General features: G+C 49.0%; 1 protein-coding gene across 2 annotated transcripts; it reads left to right on the top strand.

Moving 5' to 3' along the window:
• The first annotated feature begins 2,391 nt into the window (after positions 1-2,391).
• LOC146009968 (gastrula zinc finger protein XlCGF66.1-like) lies at positions 2,392-20,137 on the top strand. Of its 2 annotated transcripts, none has more exons than XM_083150663.1 (7): positions 2,392-2,722; positions 3,070-3,179; positions 8,204-8,395; positions 10,998-11,076; positions 11,918-12,015; positions 12,129-12,240; positions 16,195-20,137. In XM_083150663.1, exons 2-7 carry the CDS (start codon positions 3,099-3,101, stop codon positions 17,004-17,006), a joined length of 1,374 nt encoding a protein of 457 aa, XP_083006789.1. In that variant the 5' UTR covers positions 2,392-2,722; positions 3,070-3,098; the 3' UTR covers positions 17,007-20,137. The 2 variants fall into 2 exon arrangements, with proteins under 2 accessions (XP_083006789.1, XP_083006788.1); XM_083150662.1 differs by having other exon boundaries at positions 10,953-11,076.
• The last annotated feature ends 403 nt before the right edge of the window (positions 20,138-20,540 follow it).

The raw sequence follows: 20,540 nt of genomic DNA, 5'->3' as shown, positions 1-20,540 counted from the left end.
GTTCCCCCTGCCCCGGCTGGCTTTGCTGTCGGACATCGCCCGTTCCCCCTGCCCCGGCTGGCTTTGCTGTCGGAAATGGCCCGTTCCCCTGCCCCGACTGGCTTTGCTGTCGGACATCACCTGTTCCCCTGCCCCGGCTGGCTTTGCTGTCGGACATGGCCCGTTCACCCTGCCCCGGCTGGCTTTGCTGTCGGACATGGCCCGTTCCCCCTGCCCTGGCTGGATTTGCTGTCGGACATGGCCCGTTCCCCTGCCCCGGCTGGCTTTGCTGTCGGACATGGCCCGTTCCCCTGCCCTGGCTGGCTTTGCTGTCGGACATCGCCCGTTCCCCTGCCCCGGCTGGCTTTGCTGTCGGACATCGCCCGTTCCCCCTGCCCCGACTGGCTTTGCTGACGGACATCGCCCGTTCACCCTGCCCCGGCTGGCTTTGCTGTCGGAAATGGCCCGTTCCCCTGCCCCGACTGGCTTTGCTGTCGGACATCACCTGTTCCCCTGCCCCGGCTGGCTTTGCTGTCGGACATGGCCCGTTCACCCTGCCCCGGCTGGCTTTGCTGTCGGACATGGCCCGTTCCCCCTGCCCTGGCTGGATTTGCTGTCGGACATGGCCCGTTCCCCTGCCCCGGCTGGCTTTGCTGTCGGACATGGCCCGTTCCCCTGCCCTGGCTGGCTTTGCTGTCGGACATAGCCCGTTCCCCTGCCCTGGCTGGCTTTGCTGTCGGACATCCCCCGTTCCCCTGCCTCGGCTGGCTTTGCTGTCGGACATCGCCTGTTCCCCTGCTCCAGCTGGCTTTGCTGTCGGACATTGCCTGTTCCCCTGCCCCGGCTGGCTTTGCTGTCGGACATCGCCTGTTCCCCTGCCCTGGCTGGCTTTGCTGTCGGACATCCCCTGTTCCCCTGCTCCAGCTGGCTTTGCTGTCAGACATCGCCCGTTCCCCTGCCCCGGCTGGCTTTGCTGTCGGACATCCCCCGTTCCCCTGCCCCGGCTGGCTTTGCTGTCGGACATCCCCTGTTCCCCTGCCCCAGCTGGCTTTGCTGTCAGACATCGCCCGTTCCCCTGCCCCGGCTGGCTTTGCTGTCGGACATCCCCCGTTCCCCTGCCCCGGCTGGCTTTGCTGTCGGACATCGCCTGTTCCCCTGCCCCAGCTGGCTTTGCTGTCGGACATCGCCCGTTCCCCTGCCCCAGCTGGCTTTGCTGTCGGACATCCCCCGTTCCCCTGCCCCGGCTGGCTTTGCTGTCGGACATCCCCTGTTCCCCTGCTCCAGCTGGCTTTGCTGTCAGACATCGCCCGTTCCCCTGCCCCGGCTGGCTTTGCTGTCGGACATCCCCCGTTCCCCTGCCCCGGCTGGCTTTGCTGTCGGACATCCCCTGTTCCCCTGCTCCGGCTGGCTTTGCTGTCGGACATCGCCCGTTCCCCTGCCCCGGCTGGCTTTGCTGTCGGACATCCCCCGTTCCCCTGCCCCGGCTGGCTTTGCTGTCGGACATCCCCTGTTCCCCTTCCCCGGCTGGCTTTGCTGTCAGACATCCCCTGTTCCCCTGCCCCGGCTGGCTTTGCTGTCAGACATCGCCTGTTCCCCTGCCCCGGCTGGCTTTGCTGTCGGACATCGCCCGTTCCCCTGCCCCGGCTGGCTTTACTGTCGGACATCCCCCGTTCCCCTGCCCCGGCTGGCTTTGCTGTCGGACATCCCCTGTTCCCCTGCTCCAGCTGGCTTTGCTGTCAGACATCGCCCGTTCCCCTGCCCCGGCTGGCTTTGCTGTCGGACATCCCCTGTTCCCCTGCCCTGGCTGGCTTTGTTGTCTAACAAGACGCAGGAGATGTCTGTATATAACCTGCGGCTGACTAATAGCTCCTTAGTCCCCAGTGATATCACCTGATGATGGCCATAATACAGGTAGGCGTTGGCGGTCTTTAAGGCCTGGTTCTCGGGTAATCATGACATTGTGGTCCTGCAACTCAGTGTTCAATGCCACAAGCATGGCATGGATACACTGGGGCAGTGCTGTAATGGTGCCACTGTGGGCAAATATACAGGAGTCTGGCGGAATATGTGCAGGAGAAGGGGGCATGGCTATAAACGACATTGGGAACCGGCCATGCCCCTCAGACACACGTGCCCTATGTTTTGGATAGCAACATGGCCTCCTCTGCAACCCCTACTGTACCCATATACCCCTTCCCCGCTGGCACACGGTAGGGACTGCTGAGAGAATTGTTAGTCCGTGCCCATGCAAAATCTAGAAGTGGTGGTACATGGGATTCCAGGGTTAATGCACATAGACTAGGACATTTTAGGGAACGACAGACATAAAGGATAACAATATTAATATTCTCCTGGTCCTCGACAAAATGGCCGCTGTCCTGCTGTTAATAAACCCCGGGGCTCCACATGTGTTCCTTACTGGCTAATTGCGATGACTGCAGTCCTGCAGCCGAGAACGTGAGGAGGACAACAGGTGGAACGCATAGCCAGGAAGTCGGGTGGAACGCGCAGCCAGGAAGTCCGGTAGAACGCGCATGGAGGAAGTTGGGTGGAACTCGCAATCAGGAAGTAAGGTGGAACGCACCGCCAGGAAGTCGAATGGAACGCACAAATAGAAAGTAGAATGGAACGCACGTCAAGGAAGTCGGGTGGAACGCACATCCAGGAAATGGTCTAAAACACGTTCCGGGTTCAAGGTGAGCTGGAGGAAGCATTCAGGAGACATTAAAGGTGCTGGCAGCAGGTAAATAACATGCATTATCAGCTCTGTGTTTCGATGTAATAGTGTCCTGTACGTATATAAATTGAATTATAATGGTATAAATAGTGATTATTATAACATTTACATTTGATTATATTATTATTACCAAACATAGACTACCAGTATATAGCAGCTTCTGTTCTGTAGTTATAGCAGGATATATTGTGTCTGTATACAGTATGAATCTATTACAATCTCTCTCCCCTCTTCCCACTCGATCCCATGATGTCTTTAACCTTTAAATTGATTGACCGCCGCATTCATTTTCATTATACTTCAATTCATTATTCCGTATTGAAATTACATATGTGTTTTGTATCTATCTGCAGAGGTCGACTCACGGTATCTCATTCTCACCATGAGGAACAATGAGAGGAGTCACATGACTGAGAGGATATTAAATCTTACCCTTGAAATCATCTGCCTGCTGACCGGGGAGGTGAGGGGGTCTGGGAGCGTCACAGTGACATCACTCTTATCTCTATTACTGACACAGGGACCTGACCGGGGAGGTGAGGGGGTCTGGGAGCGTCACAGTGACATCACTCTTATCTCTATTACTGACACAGGGAGCTGACTGGGGAGTCTGGGACCGTCACAGTGACATCACTCTTATCTCTATTACTGACACAGGGACATGACCAGGGAGGTGAGGGGGTCTGGGAGCGTCACAGTGACATCACTTTTATCTCTATTACTGACACAGGGACCTGACTGGGGAAATGAGGGGGTCTGGGAGCGTCACAGTGACATCAGTCTTATCTCTATTACTGACACCTGACCGGGGAGGTGAGGGGGTCTGGGAGCGTCACAGTGACGTCACTATTATCTCTATTACTAACACAGGACCTGACCGGGGAGGTGAGGGGGTCTGGGAGCGTCACAGTGACATCACTCTTATCTCTATTACTAACACAGGGACCTGACCGGGGAGGTGAGGGGGTCTGGGATCGTCACAGTGATGTCAATCTTTGCATTAAAACTATAGAGAACCTAGAAAGCTTACTGACATCAGTTAGATTGTTAATTCAGTTCCCTAAGGGGTACCAGGAAATAGCGTATTTGTGTTTTAACATAGAAACATAGAATTTGACGGCAGATAAGAACCACTTGGCCCATCTAGTCTGCCCCTTTTTTTAAACATGTTACCTCAAACCATATTTGATCCTTATTTTTTTGTAAGGATATCAATATGCTTATCCCAAGCATGTTTAAATTGTACTGCTGTATTTGCGTCTACCACCTCTGATGGGAGGCTATTCCACTTATCTACTACTCTTTCTGTGAAAAAATTCTTCCTCACATTTCCCCTGAATCTTCCTCCCTCTAGTGTCAGTGCCTGTCCTCGTGTTCTGCTGCTCCTCTTCCTGTGAAGAATGTCTCCCACCTGTACCTTCCTCACCCTAGTGTCAGTGCATGTCCTCGTGTTCTGCTGCTTCTCTTCCTGTGACTAATGTCTCCCACCTGTACCTTCCTCCCTCTAGTGTCAGTGCATGTCCTCGTGTTCTGCTGCTCCTCTTCCTGTGACTAATGTCTCCCACCTGTACCTTCCTCCCCCTAGTGTCAGTGCGTGTCCTCGTGTTCTGCTGCTCCTCTTCCTGTGACTAATGTCTCCCACCTGTACCTTCCTCCCCCTAGTGTCAGTGCGTGTCCTCGTGTTCTGCTGCTCCTCTTCCTGTGACTAATGTCTCCCACCTGTACCTTCCTCCCCCTAGTGTCAGTGCATGTCCTCGTGTTCTGTTGCTCATCTTCCTATGAAGAATGTCTCCCACCTGTACCTTGTTAAAACCCTTGATATATTTGAAAGTTTCTATCATGTCCCCCCTTTCCCTTCTCTGCTCTAAAGTATACATATTAAGATCTTTTAGTCTTTCCTGGTACGTTTTGTGATGTAGGCCATGCACCATTTTAGTTGCTCTTCTTTGTACAGTCTCTAATGTATTTATATCCTTCTGGAGATATGGCCTCCAGAACTGAACACAATACTCTAGGTGAGGTTGTACCAATGACCTATACAGTGGCATTATTACTTCTTTCTTTCTTCTGCTGATACCTCTCCCTATGCAACCAAGCATCTGACTTGCCTTCTTCATTGCTTTGTTACATTGCCTACCTACTTTTAAGTCCCCTGAAATAGTGACACCTAGATCCCTCTCTTCCTCCGTAGTTTCCATTATAGTGCCATTTATACTATATTGAGTCTTTGGATTTCTGAGACCCAAGTGCATGATTTTGCATTTTTTGTCATTAAACTGTAGTTGCCATTCTCTTGACCATTTCTCTAATCTACCTAGATCCTCAATCATTTGTTTTACCCCTCCTGGTGTGTCTACCCTGTTGCATACCTTTGTGTCATCTGCAAAAAGGCACATTTTACTCTCAATTCCATTTGCAATATCACCAATAAAGATATTAAAAAGCACCGGTCCAAGTACAGATCCCTGGGGTACGCCACTTGTAACCTTTCCCTCCTTTGACTGTACTCCGTTTACTACAACTTTCTGTTTTCTGTCCTGCAACCACGCTCTTATCCATTCAACTATCTTAGAATCCAATCCCAAGCTTTCAAGTTTATTTAACAGTCTGCGGTGTGGGACAGTGTCAAAAGCTTTACTAAAGTCTAGATAAGCTACATCTACAGCCCCACCTTGATCTATTACTTTAGTCACCCATTCAAAAAAGTCAATAAGATTTGTTTGACATGATCTTCCCCCAGTAAACCCGTGCTGTTTTGGATCCTGTAAATTGCTGGTTTTGAGATATTCTACAACTCTTTGTTTTAAGAGTGTTTCCATCAATTTCCCTACTACTGATGTAAGGCTCACTGGTCGATCGTTGCTTACCTCTTCCTTGCTTCCACTTTTGTGCAGTGGGACTACATTCGCTGTTTTCCGGTCCTCTGGGATTACTCCAGTAGCTAGTGACTGGTTGAATAATTCTGTTATTGGTTTTACCAGCTCCCCTTTAAAGCTCTTTTAGTATCCTTGGATGTATCCCATCTGGCCCCATTGATTTATCCACTTTCAGTTTTGAGAGTTCTGTGAGGACTTTCTCCTCTGTAAATGTACTTGTCTCTCCCTCAGTTTTCTGACTATACTTGCAACTTAACTGTGGCCCCTTCCCCTCTCTTTCAGCAGTGAATACTGAGCAGAAATAATTATTAATATTATCTGCTATTACATTGTCCCCCTCAAGAAAACTTCCACTCTCTGTCTTCAGTCTAATTATTCCACTTTTTGTTTTTCGCCTTTCACTTATATACCTAAAAAAAGTTTTCCCCCCTTTACCCACTGACTGGGCCATTTTCTCTTCAGCCTGTGCTTTTGCACATCTGATTACCTTCTTAGCCTCCTTCTGTCTAACAAGATACACCTCTTTGTCCTCATTCTTCTGCGTCTGCTTACATTTCTTAAAGGCCAACTTTTTTGCTTTCACAATACTTGCTACTTCTTTTGCAAACCACAATGGCTTCCTTTTCCTTGTGTTTTTCCTAACTCTTTTGACACAAAGTTCTGTTGCTTTTAGAATTACACTTTTTAATTTTTCCCACTTATCCTGCACTCCTTCCAAGTTCTTCCACTCTGCCAAAGAATCCCTTACAGAGTTTCCCATCTCTACAAAATCAGCCTTCCTAAAATCTAACACCTTTGTTTTTGTGTGCGACGAGTCAGTCTCTGTCTTTATTTTGAACCATACTGCTTGATGGTCACTGGATCCCAGGTTTTCACCCACATTTATGTCAGATATTCTGTCACCATTTGTAAGTATTAAGTCTAATATTGCGTCCTTATGAGTGGGCTCCCTCACCAATTGCTGGAGGGATGCTCCTTGCAAGGAATTCAGAATGTCCATACTTCTGGTGGAACTTGCAACAGGCAGCTCCCAGTTTACATCAGGTAGATTAAAGTCTCCCATGATTATCACCTCTCCTTTTAATGCCATTTTATTGATGTCCTGCAATAGGCTCTTGTCTAGTTCCTCTTCCTGACCTGGTGGTCTGTAGATCACGCTTATATGAAGAATCGCCTTTTCCCATGTTTCTATGGTCACCCAAAGGGCCTCCGTTTTTTCTTCAATACTTTGTATTAAGGTAGTCTTTATATATTTTTTTACATATATTGCAACCCCTCCACCAATTTTTTCCCATTCTGTCCTTCCTAAATAAAGTATATCCTGGTATAGCTATGTCCCAGTCATGATTTTCATTGCACCATGTCTCTGTAATAGCCACAATATCCTGTTCATCCCTTGTCATTATTGCAATTAGTTCTGGGATTTTATTTCCTAAGCTTCTAGCATTTGCACACATAGCTCTTAAAGTTGTGTTTGTGCTTCTCCTGCTGCTAGCTATGTTCATCTTTCTGCCTATATCTATTCGGTTTTGATCGGCATTATCTTCTGTTGCAGTGGATAGGCTTTCTGTTCCATTTGCCTGCAGAGACAATACCTCTAGGTTGGGGGAGCAGATTTCTTCATTCTTATTTGGTTCACTGCCCCCCTCTGCTAGTTTAAAAAGTTGCTTATGAAGCTTCCAAACGTCTCACTTAGTATTCTCGTTCCCCTTGAAGATGGGTGCAGGCTATCACTTTTATATAAGGCTCTGTCTTGCCAGGTAGCTTGACTTTGACCTAAATATCCAAATCTCTCCTCGTTGCACCAATTCCTTAGCCAAACATTGAAGTTTCTAATTCTCAGAGTTCTATCTTGCCCTTGGTGTACTGGCAATACTTCTGAGAGAGTTACAGTGGTTGCCACCTGTTTTAGAGCAGTTCCTAACTTTCTAAATTCATCTTTTACGGCCATGACTTCAGCATTAACCAGGTCATTTGTGCCAAGGTGGACGATGACATCCACCTCCCCATCTTTTCTAGCTGCCTTTACAATTCTTAGCATGCGTTCTTTATCTCTTGGAGCTGTGGCTCCAGGTAAGCACCTTACTTGTTTCTCTACTTTAGTAGCATTTCCCAGATGAACTCCTCTAATGATGGAATCTCCCAAGAGAAGTGCAGTCCTTTTTGGAGGTGAAATTTTCCTGGTCCTACAGTTAGAAGAGGTAGAAGTCCTCATATCTTCCTGTTCTTTATTGCCTATGTTGGTCATACATTCCAACCCTGCAAGAGCAGCATATGAGTTTTGCAGTGTGACCACTTGGGGAATGTGTCTGATGCCCTCTGTCAGTCTCTGCCTTTCAGAGAACACAGCAGTCCAGGCAGAATGTCTTCTGGGGGCTCTCTGAGGCAGTGGTGGTTGCAAGGACACAGACAACCTACGTAGCTCAGCATGCAGTTTAGCGATCTCCTCCTGCAGCAAAGAAAATTGTTTGCAGATTGGACAGCAGCCGAGTCTCCAGAATGTCTCCCTCAAAACAAATGCATTACATCCACTGCATCCACTCACAAGTCACTTAAATATTCAAGCTTCACTTTAGTCTTCAAGCTTCTCTCTTTATCTTTTAATACGCAGGATTACGCACTAGTGAAGAAGACATCCGGAGACTGTGAGATAAACAGCAGCCGCCCCCGTGTGTCAGGAGGACTGAGCAGGACCCAGAGCCCCATCCCGGTGCCTCCACCTCACTCACTGATACATGAGAGGCACAATGACCAGAAGATCCTGGAACTCACCAACAAGATCATTCAGCTGCTGACCGGAGAGGTGACTGCTGGGAATGGGACGTTATACAGTAACACCGGGGGATGTGACCGGAGAGGTGACTGCTGGGAATGGGACGTTATACAGTAACACCGGAGGATGTGACCGGAGAGGTGACTGCTGGGAATGGGGCGTTATACAGTAACACCGGGGGATGTGACCGGAGAGGTGACTGCTGGGAATGGGACGTTATACAGTAACACCGGGGGATGTGACCGGAGAGGTGACTGCTGGGAATGGGACGTTATACAGTAACACCGGGGGATGTGACCGGGGAGGTGACTGCTGGAAATGGGACGTTATACAGTAACACCGGGGGAGGTGACTGGAGAGGTGACTGCTGGGAATGGGACGTTATATAGTAACACCGGGGGATGTGACCGGAGAGGTGACTGCTGGGAATGGGACGTTATACAGTAGCACCGGGGGATGTGACCGGAGAGGTGACTGCTGGGAATGGGACGTTATACAGTAACACCGGGGATGTGACCGGAGAGGTGACTGCTGGGAATGGGACGTTATACAGTAACACCGGGATGTGACCGGAGAGGTGACTGCTGGGAATCGGACGTTATACAGTAACACCGGGGATGTGACCGGAGAGGTGACTGCTGGGGATGGGACGTTATACAGTAACACCGGGGGATGTGACCGGAGAGGTGACTGCTGGGAATGGGATGTTATACAGTAACACCGGGGATGTGACCGGAGAGGTGACTGCTGGGAATGGGACGTTATACAGTAACACCGGGGGATGTGACCGGAGAGGTGACTGCTGGGAATGGGACGTTATACAGTAACACCGGGGCATGTGACCGGAGAGGTGACTGCTGGGAATGGGACGTTATACAGTAACACCTGGGGATGTGACAGGAGAGTTGATTGCTGGGGATGGGATGTTATACAGTAATACCGGGGGGGTGTGTGACTGGAGCGGTGACTGCTGGGAACGGGACGTTATACAGTAACACTGGGGGGATGTGACCGGAGAGGTGACTGCTGGGAATGGGACGTTATACAGTAACACTGGGGGATGTGACCGGAGAGGTGACTGCTAGGAATGGGACATTATACAGTAACACCGGTGGATGTGACTGGAGAGGTGACTGCTGGGAATGGGACGTTATACAGTAACACTGGGGGATGTGACCGGAGAGGTGACTGCTGGGAACGGGACGTTATACAGTAACACCGAGGGATGTGACCGGAGAGGTGACTGCTGGGAATGTGACATTATACAGTAACACTGGTAGATGTGACCAGAGAGGTGACTGCTGGGAATGGGACATTATACAGTAACACCGGGGGATGTGACCAGAGAGGTGACTGCTGGGAATGGGACGTTATACAGTAACACCGGAGGATGTGACCAGAGAGGTGACTGCTGGGAATGGGACGTTATACAGTAACACCGGGGATGTGACAGGAGAGGTGACTGCTGGGAATGGGATGTTATACAGTAACACCGGGGGATGTGACCGGAAAGGTGACTGCTGGGGATGGGATGTTATACAGTAATACCGGGGGGGGTGTGACTGGAGAGGTGACTGCTGGGAACGGGACGTTATACAGTAACACTGGGGGGATGTGACCGGAGAGGTGACTGCTGGGAATGGGACGTTATACAGTAACACTGGGGGATGTGACCGGAGAGGTGACTGCTGGGAATGGGACATTATACAGTAACACCGGTGGATGTGACTGGAGAGGTGACTGCTGGGAATGGGACGTTATACAGTAACACTGGGGGATGTGACCGGAGAGGTGACTGCTGGGAATGGGACATTATACAGTAACACCGGTGGATGTGACTGGAGAGGTGACTGCTGGGAATGGGACGTTATACAGTAACACCGGGGGATGTGACCAGAGAGGTGACTGCTGGGAATGGGGCGTTATACAGTAACACCGGAGGATGTGACCGGAGAGGTGACTGCTGGGAATGGGACGTTATAGAGTAACACCGGGGGATGTGACAGGAGAGGTGACTGCTGGGAATGGGGCGTTATAGAGTAACAACGGGGGATGTGACAGGAGAGGTGACTGCTGGGAATGGGACGGTATACAGTAACACCGGGGGGATGTGACCGGAGAGGTGATTGCTGGGAATGGGACGTTATACAGTAACACCGGGGGATGTGATTGGAGAGGTGATTGCTGGGAATGGGACATTATACAGTATCACCGGGGGATGTGACCGGAGAGGTGACTGCTGGGAATGGGACGTTATACAGTAACACCGGGGGGATGTGACCGGAGAGGTGACTGCTGGGAATGGAACGTTATACAGTAACACCGGGGGATGTGACCGGAGAGGTGACTACTGGGAATGGGGCGTTATACAGTGACACCGGGGGATGTGACCAGAGAGGTGACTGCTGGGAATGGGACATTATACAGTAACACCGGAGGATGTGACCGGAGAGGTGACTGCTGGGAATGGGACGTTATACAGTAACACCGGGGATGTGACAGGAGAGGTGACTGCTGGGAATGGGATGTTATACAGTAACACGGGAGGGATGTGTCTGGGTGATGACTGTATAATTTTGTGTTTCAGGTTCCTATAAGGTGTGAGGATGTCACTGTCTATTTCTCCATGGAGGAGTGGGAGTATATAGAGGAACACAGGGGTCTGTACAAGGACGTGATGATGGAGAATCACCGGCCCCTCACATCACTGGGTAAGAGGAGACTGTCATGTAGTGTAATGGAGAGAGCAGCTATGGGGCCACCTAGATACACAGCATCTGATAATCACAACTATACAATGTCCTCAGTCACTGCGTGTGTCCTACAGATGGGGCCAGTAACAGGAATACCCCAGAGAGATGTCCCCGTCCTCTGTATTCCCAGGATAATCACATATATACCATGTCCTCAGGCACTGTGTGTCTCCTACAGATGGGCCAGTAACAGGAATACCCCAGAGAGATGTGCCCGTCCTCTGTATTCCCAGGATAATCACATATATACAATGTCCTCAGTCACTGTGTGTCTCCTACAGATGGGCCCAGTAACAGGAATACCCCAGAGAGATGTCCCCGTCCTCTGTATTCCCAGGATAATCACATATATACAATGTCCTCAGTCACTGTGTCTCCTACAGATGGGCCCAGTAACCGGAATACCCCAGAGAGATGTCCCCGTCCTCTGTATTCCCAGGATAATCACATATATACCATGTCCTCAGTCACTGTGTGTCTCCTACAGATGGGCCCAGTAACAGGAATACCCCAGAGAGATGTCCCCGTCCTCTTTATTCCCAGGATAATCACATATATACCATGTCCTCAGTCACTGTGTGTCTCCTACAGATGGGGCCAGTAACAGAGATACCCCAGAGAGATGTCTCCGTCCTCTGTATTCCCAGGATAATCACATATATACAATGTCCTCAGTCACTGCGTGTCTCCTACAGATGGGGCCAGTAACAGGAATACCCCAGAGAGATGTCCCCGTCCTCTGTATTCCCAGGATAATCACATATATACAATGTCCTCAGTCACTGTGTGTCTCCTACAGATGGGCCCAGTAACAGGAATACCCCAGAGAGATGTCCCCGTCCTCTGTATTCCCAGGGCCACACAGAGGAGAATCACAGTGTCCCACAGGAGGAGCAGGTAATGGGTTTCAGCCTCTCTCCAAATATGAGAATTATTCTACACTAGGTTGGGTTTTTTACTAGTCCCAAACTAATTTCATGTATTTTTTTGTTATTCTATATTTTGTTTAGGTTGAAGATCTTATTAATATTAAAGTTGAAATTATAGATGATGAAAATGAGATTATTGTGATTGATGATGACCAGTATATGGAGGATGAACCCCGTACAGAAATCAGCACAGGTTAGTATCATACATCAGGATCCATCAGCCCCTATTATACTCCTGCTCTCCCCTCACATCATGTCACTGTGTGTTACCAGCCCAGAGATCTGACCAGTCTCCGCCCCACACTCTCTGGTGTATCTCATACATCAGGAGCCATCAGCCCCTATTATACTCCTGCTCTCCCCCTCACATCATGTCACTGTGTGTTACCAGCCCAGAGATCTGACCAGTCTCCTCCCCGCACTCTCTGGTGTATCTCATACATCAGCAGCCATCAGCCCCTATTATACTCCTGCTCTCCCCCTCACATCATGTCACTGTGTGTTACCAGCCCAGAGATCTGACCAGTCTCCTCCCCGCACTCTCTGGTGTATCTCATACATCAGCAGCCATCAGCCCCTATTATACTCCTGCTCTCCCCCTCACATCATGTCACTGTGTGTTACCAGCCCAGAGATCGGACTAGTCTTCTCCCCGCACTCTCTGGTGTACCTCATACATCAGGAGCCATCAGCCCCTATTATACTCCTGCTCTCCCCCTCACATCATGTCACTGTGTGTTACCAGCCCAGAGATCTGACCAGTCTCCTCCCCGCACTCTCTGGTGTATCTCATACATCAGGAGCCATCAGCCCCTATTATACTCCTGCTCTCCCCATCACATCATGTCACTGTGTGTTACCAGCCCAGAGATCTGACCAGTCTCCTCCCCGCACTCTCTGGTGTATCTCATACATCAGGAGCCATCCGCCCCTATTATACTCCTGCTCTCCCCTCACATCATGTCACTGTGTGTTACCAGCCCAGAGATCTGACCAGTCTCCTCCCCGCACTCTCTGGTGTATCTCATACATCAGGAACCATCCGCCCCTATTATACTCCTGCTCTCCCCTCACATCATGTCACTGTGTTACCAGCCCAGAGATCTGAACAGTCTCCTCCCCGCACTCTCTGGTGTATCTCATACATCAGGAGCCATCAGCCCCTATTATACTCCTGCTCTCCCCCTCACATCATGTCACTGTCTGTTACCAGCCCAGAGATCTGACCAGTCTCCTCCCCGCACTCTCTGGTGTATCTCATACATCAGGAGCCATCAGCCCCTATTATACTCCTGCTCTCCCCCTCACATCATGTCACTGTGTGTTACCAGCCCAGAGATCTGACCAGTCTCCTCCCCGCACTCTCTGGTGTATCTCATACATCAGGTGCCATGAGCCCCTATTATACTCCTGCTCTCCCCTCACATCATGTCACTGTGTGTTACCAGTCCAGAGATCTGAACAGTCTCCTCCCCGCACTCTCTGGTGTATCTCATACATCAGGAGCCATCAGCCCCTATTATACTCCTGCTCTCCCCATCACTTCATGTCACTGTATATTACAAGCCCAGAGATCTGACCAGTCTCCTCCCCGCACTCTCTGGTGTATCTCATACATGACGAGCCATCAGCCCCTATTCTACTCCTGCTCTCCCCCTCACATCATGTCACTGTATATTACAAGCCCAGAGATCTGACCAGTCTTCTCCCCGCACTCTGGTGTATCTCATACATCAGGAGCCATCAGCCCCTATTATACTTCTGCTCTCCCCCTCACATCATGTCACTGTGTGTTACCAGCTCAGAGATATGACCAGTCTCCTCCCCGCACTCTATGGTGTATCACATACATCAGCAGCCATCAGCCCCTATTGTACTCCTGCTCTCCCCCTCACATCATGTCACTGTGTGTTACCAGCCCAGAGATCTCACCAGTCTCCTCCCCGCACTCTCTGGTGTATCTCATACATCAGGAGCCATCAGTCCCCATTATACTCCTGCTCTCCCCTCACATCATGTCACTGTGTGTTACCAGCCCAGAGATCTCACCAGTCTCCTCCCCGCACTCTCTGGTGTATCTCATACATCAGGAGCCATCAGCCCCTATTCTACTCCTGCTCTCCCCCTCACATCATTTCACTATGTGTTACCAGCCCAGAGATCTGACCAGTCTCCTCCCCGCACTCTCTGGTGTATCTCATACATCAGCAGCCATCAGCCCCTATTATACTCCTGCTCTCTCCCTCACATCATGTCACTGTGTGTTACCAGCCCAGAGATCTGACCAGTCTCCTCCCTGCACTCTCTGGTGTATCTCATACATCAGGAGCCATCAGCCCCTATTATTCTCCTGCTCTCCCCCTCACATCATGTCACTGTGTGTTACCAGCACAGAGATCTGACCAGTCTCCTCCCCGCACTCTCTGGTGTATCTCATACATCAGGAGCCATCAGCCCCTATTATACTCCTGCTCTCCCCCTCACATCATGTCACTGTGTGTTACCAGCACAGAGATCTGACCAGTCTCCTCCCCGCACTCTCTGGTGTATCTCATACATCAGGAGCCATCAGCCCCTATTATACTCCTGCTCTCCCCTCACATCATGTCACTGTGTGTTACCAGCCCAGAGATCTGACCAGTCTCCTCCCCGCACTCTCTGGTGTATCTCATACATCAGGAGCCATCAGCCCCTATTATACCCCTGCTCTCCCCCTCACATCATGTCACTGTGTGTTACCAGCCCAGAGATCTGACCAGTCTCCTCCCCACACTCTCTGGTGTATCTCATACATCAGGAGCCATCAGCCCCTATTATACTCCTGCTCTCCCCCTCACATCATGTCACTGTGTGTTACCAGCACAGAGATCTGACCAGTCTCCTCCCCGCACTCTCTGGTGTATCTCATACATCAGGAGCCATCAGCCCCTATTATACTCCTGCTCTCCCCCTCACATCATGTCACTGTGTGTTACCAGCACAGAAATCTGACAAGTCTCCTCCCTGCACTCTCTGGTGTATCTCATACATCAGAAGCCATCAGCCCCTATTATACTCCTGCTCTCCCCCTCACATCATGTCACTGTGTGTTACCAGCCCAGAGATCTGACCAGTCTCCTCCCCGCACTCTCTGGTGTATCTCATACATCAGCAGCCATCAGCCCCTATTATACTCCTGCTCCCCCCTCACATCATGTCACTGTGTGTTACCAGCCCAGAGATCTGACCAGTCTCCTCCCCACACTCTCTGGTGTATCTCATATATCAGGAGCCATCAGCCCCTATTATACTCCTGCTCTCCCCCTCACATCATGTCACTGTGTGTTACCAGCCCAGAGATCTGACCAGTCTCCTCCCCGCACTCTCTGGTGTATCTCCTACATCAGGAGCCATCAGCCCCTATTATACTCCTGCTCTCCCCCTCACATCATGTCACTGTGTGTTACCAGCCCAGAGATCTGACCAGTCTCCTCCCCGCACTCTCTGGTGTATCTCATACATCAGGAGCCATCAGCCCCTATTATACTCCTGCTCTCCCCCTCACATCATGTCACTGTGTGTTACCAGCCCAGAGATCTGACCAGTCTCCTCCCCGCACTCTCTGGTGTATCTCATACATCAGGAACCATCAGCCCCTATTATACTCCTGCTCTCCCCTCACATCATGTCACTGTGTTACCAGCCCAGAGATCTGACCAGTCTCCTCCCCACACTCTCTGGTGTATCTCATACATCAGGAGCCATCAGCCCATATTATACTCCTGCTCTCCCCCCTCACATCATGTCACTGTGTGTTACCAGCCCAGAGATCTGACCAGTCTCCTCCCCGCAGTCTCTGGTGTATCTCATACATCAGGAGCCATCAGCCCCTATTATACTCCTGCTCTCCCCTCACATCATGTCACTGTGTGTTACCAGCCCAGAGATCTGACCAGTCTCCTCCCCGCACTCTCTGGTGTATCTCATACATCAGGAGCCATCAGCCCATATTATACTCCTGCTCTCCCCCCTCACATCATGTCACTGTGTGTTACCAGCCCAGAGATCTGACCAGTCTCCTCCCTGCACTCTCTGGTGTATGTCATACATCATGTCACTGTCACTTTTCTGGTGGACACATTCATATCTCCATATGATTTATTTTCAGCTGGTGCTTCCGATATCTGGAATAACTCTGAGGAGCATGACAAATATCCTGAGTGTGTAAGAGCAGAGCAATGGATCACCCTAGATTACCCAGAAGATGGCTTTGTTACCTTAGACATGCACCCGGGGCTGCAAAGAGCAGATCTACTATCTGATTCCTTTAATCATGAGCAGTGGTTTTCAAATATACCAAACATGGAAGCATACAACGGCAAAGCCTTCCCCTGCTCTGAATGTGATAAATCCTTCAGCCAAAGCTCCAATCTCAGAAAGCACCAGAAAATCCACACGGGTGAGAAGCCGTATCCATGCATCGATTGCGGGAAGCGTTTCACGGAGAAGGCACTTCTTGCCAAACACGTGAAGACTCACACCGGCGAGAGGCCATTTGCCTGTCTCATCTGCAGGAAAACCTTCACACAGAAATCCTACCTGGCCAGGCACCAGCGGATCCACACTGGCGAGAGGCCCTTCCCCTGCTTGGACTGTGGGAAATGTTTTTCGGGAAAGTCGGATCTGATCAAGCATCAGCGTGTCCACACCGGCGAGAAGCCCTTCCTGTGCTCCATTTGCGGGAAATGTTTCTCTGAGAAATCCAATCTGATTAAACATCAGAGAATTCACACAGGAGAGAAGCCTTTTCTGTGCCCGGTCTGTAGGAAATGTTTTACTGAAAAATCAGACCTGGCTAAGCACCAGAGGGTCCATACGCTAGAGAGGCCATTTTCCTGTTCCGAGTGCGGGAAATATTTTGCACTTAAATCTGTGCTGTGTCGGCATCAGAAAATCCACTCTGCTGTGACTCGTCTATAGACCGGACAAGACGAGGGTTGGGTGTATACTTCTGAGAGGAGACCGTTGAGTGGTTGCATTGGCAATTAGCGGAAATTCCCTTGGCTATATACCAATTGCCACATCGGTCTTGAAAGAGTGACTTGCTTTCATGGGGTAGTTAGTAAACCAACAAAGCTATGAAGCTTTCCGAGAATTGGTGCTCATAAATATTGAGGTAACATCCAACGTGTTGGTAGAAGAGGACTTGGAGGCCTAGACCATCAGAAAGGAAAAATCAATTTGCCGACACATAGAAGAGACTTTTTGTGACTTTTTGACGAGGCTGAAATGTAAAGGTGGAGTCTTGGGGCGACGGACTAAACAAAAATACTGCATGCAACAATTTTTTTCCCCGAATACGTCTGGGAAACCATAATATTCTGCCAAAAAGTAAATTAGTCCTTGTCAGAAGTGCTAGGAAAATGGCAAATAAGTATAGAAAGAGTGTAGATTTAAGATACAAAAAAAAAGAATAAAAAAACCTGGTTTCAAAGAAATTAAACATTACAACATTGCAAAGAGATGAAAAATGCAAAAAAATTAAATAAAAAGATAGAGGCATTAGAGAAGACAGAAGGAAGAATAGGAAGGCTGTACCGGGCCGTACGGAGGGATGTACCATGTACAACCGGTGCCATCACCCAGGACACGAGGCTTAAGAAGGAAGTGGACATTTTGAAGGAGGCAACAGCCACGATTGTAGCCGCTCCCTCAATGGCTATTACATGCAAACGCTAATCCCAGCCGCCTACCATTTGTTCCCTACCATGCGGTGGAGTGTACGGGTGCTAGTATTCCCACTTTCCGGCTCCGTGATCTGTGCAACTGCAATGAAGATGGTTAGCACTCCAACATCGATGGAAGATTGTTTGACATTTCCAGTAGACTAGGATCTACTCTCTGAAAAATGGTTTTTAACACTGCGCTCTGCCTGTGTGGTGTCCTATGCTAGACTCAGATGCTGCTTATCCCTAAGGGTATCCCTGTCCCTTATAGCTTAAAGTGAGGAAAGTTAGAAATGGGAAAGCGCTATCCTGATGGTGTTGGAAAGGGGCTGAGTGTTGTGAAAAGAAGGATTAGTCCAATACTGAAAGGTAAAATATTTAATATTTATTAATTAATGAGTTAAGGATATTATGTGTGAGCCAGACTTTGTGTTACCGACAGGTGGGGGGGGGGGAAGGTTTTGCTGCGGAGGATACTGGTCGGCAGTATTGGGCGATGTTGCAGTCTTGTTACCCTAGGGGTAATTGGTGGGTGTAAGTGGTGTTTCTATACACCTATTAGGGGTCCCCAATTGATGGGAATCTTCCTACACAGGTGTCGCCCGGGGAGAGTTCCCAAATGGGTTTTGAGTTAGTCTGTACTAGACCACTTTAGCTACCGTGGGTCCTGAGCCCAGGACCTACGGCCTCCCCTGACGATCTGTGTGGGAAGTGAGTAGTTAGAATGTGGCAGTCTGGCTGGATGTAGTGCGCAGAGAGGTGCCTCAATGGGCTTCAGGCGATTCCAGCTAGAACCCCCTTACAATCACATAGGCGGATGACCTATGTCCTCTCTGCTTCTACACTTGAAGCAGTGTCCGTGGTGTGTCCTCACTGTGTAACGCTGGCGGCGTCCCGCATGTCAGCGTGTGTGCGCAGTCACTCATCCTTAATCTGACGAACCTTTGCCTCTGAGGTGGATTTGCGATAGGGAAATCAACACCTTTTAAAGTCCCACCCATTAAAGTCCATAAAAACCCATACAATGTCTCCTTTTTGTGCTTCCTTTAGATCGGCTCTCGGTCTCTACCTGGAAATGTCCAGGGTTCACGCACCCCTTCCGAACTGTTATAGTGATGCTGTCTGCAATTGGGAATGCCATCGGACACTTGGGTTACCGCGGTATGAGAATGGATGAAGGTGCGGCTGCCAGGCCGCAGAGAAATAGTCACTGTTATAGGCCAAGCTCAGGGCTCGGCATCCGTACAGATCCGAGGGATCAATCTTTTGGCTGTAACCAGTGACCGTACTTGCGGGCTACGTTGGAAGCCGAGCCTTTTCTGCAGATGAAATAAAAAGTTTGCACCAGTTAGATCCCAGAAAGCTTAACACAAGAAAACAGTGGGATCTTGGTAAACTTTTATTAAAGTGCGGGTTTTGCAAACGTGGAAGGGTTGCGCATTGCAGCCAATGAGATTATTGGTTGATGATGATGACTGATTTACTTGGGACAGTCTAGAAAATGACATTTAGAATTTGATTGGTTGGGTTACTCACAGCAACCAATGAGAATCTGGCTATGAGTTTTCTAGTAGTCTAGAAAATTTATATTTGGAATTCGAATTGTTGGATTGTTCACAGCAACCAATCAGATTCTGGCTGTGATTTATCTGGAACTGTGGTTCTCAAAAAGATTCAGCCGGGACATACTTTAGACTGACACTCACATGTGTGGCACAACATTGTAAAAATATATAAATTAATGTAAAATATCCTGATTGTATTAATAAATATGTTACACATACCGGAATATATATATTTCGAGTCAGTGTTATGATTGGCAGATACTGGACGGGTGCAGTTTGCATGCTCTTTCAATACAAGGACTGTTATCTAGATCCTTTTTAAGTTACTGCCGATGTTCTCTCTCAGCTTCCAGGGGATATTCAATCACTGGCGACCATCTCCCGACTGGGGAGATGGCCGCCGGGTCCTATTCAATGCTGTCGACAGCATTGACCGGGGGATCTCGCAGAACGAGCGCGACTTCTCAAGCATTCTGGCTCGTTCTGCCTCGAGCCTGGCTCCCGGCCGCAGCTCACTGATTCCTGGCCACACCCCTTTCTCCCTCCGCCGCAGGCAGGATATTTGAAATTCGGTCGAGCTAACCAAGAACGGGACAGGGTCACGGTTGTCAAGCCCCACATTGAATACCCCCCTCAGAGTTAAGAAAAATCCCTATTTAAAAGGTAAAAATTTCAGGACTTGTGTCAGAATTTCCAGGACAGCCCCCCAATTGTTTCTGATTAGCTTAATTGGGCTAATTACATGTCATTATTTGGGTAAAAAAGTGGCCTAACATTACTATTAATTATTAATTTATTTTTAAATGTGCCTCAAATTTTATGCAGGATTTATTAATCTTTAAAATAGCTTTTTTAATTATTTTTTTTTAATGGCCTTAAATTAACCACAAATATTTTTTCTACTTTTTAAAAATTAGTTTTATCTATTTAAATAAACTTTTTTTTTTTTTTTCGTTTTTTTTTTAATTCACAAATCCGATTTTTTAAAACACAAAATATTTTTTCAACCATCAGTTCAATATATATATTTTTTTGGGGGGGGGGGAAGGAGGGGGGTGCAGGTGCAGACTGGTTTCTGGGTTTTTTTGTGTGTGTGTTTTTGTGCAAATTTTTTTTTTCCAATTGGATTAGCTTAGTTGGGATAATAATTACATGCCATTATTGGGGTAAAAAAGTGACCTCGAAACACTCCAAAAATAACTTGTGTTTTTGTTTTTTTTATG

Source organism: Crinia signifera, chromosome 6 (assembly GCF_055691185.1).
Source record: "Crinia signifera chromosome 6, ASM5569118v1, whole genome shotgun sequence".
Lineage (NCBI taxonomy): Eukaryota > Metazoa > Chordata > Amphibia > Anura > Myobatrachidae > Crinia > Crinia signifera.
The sequence above is the reverse complement of the archived record's forward strand: the minus strand, read 5'-3'. Positions and strand labels throughout refer to the sequence as shown.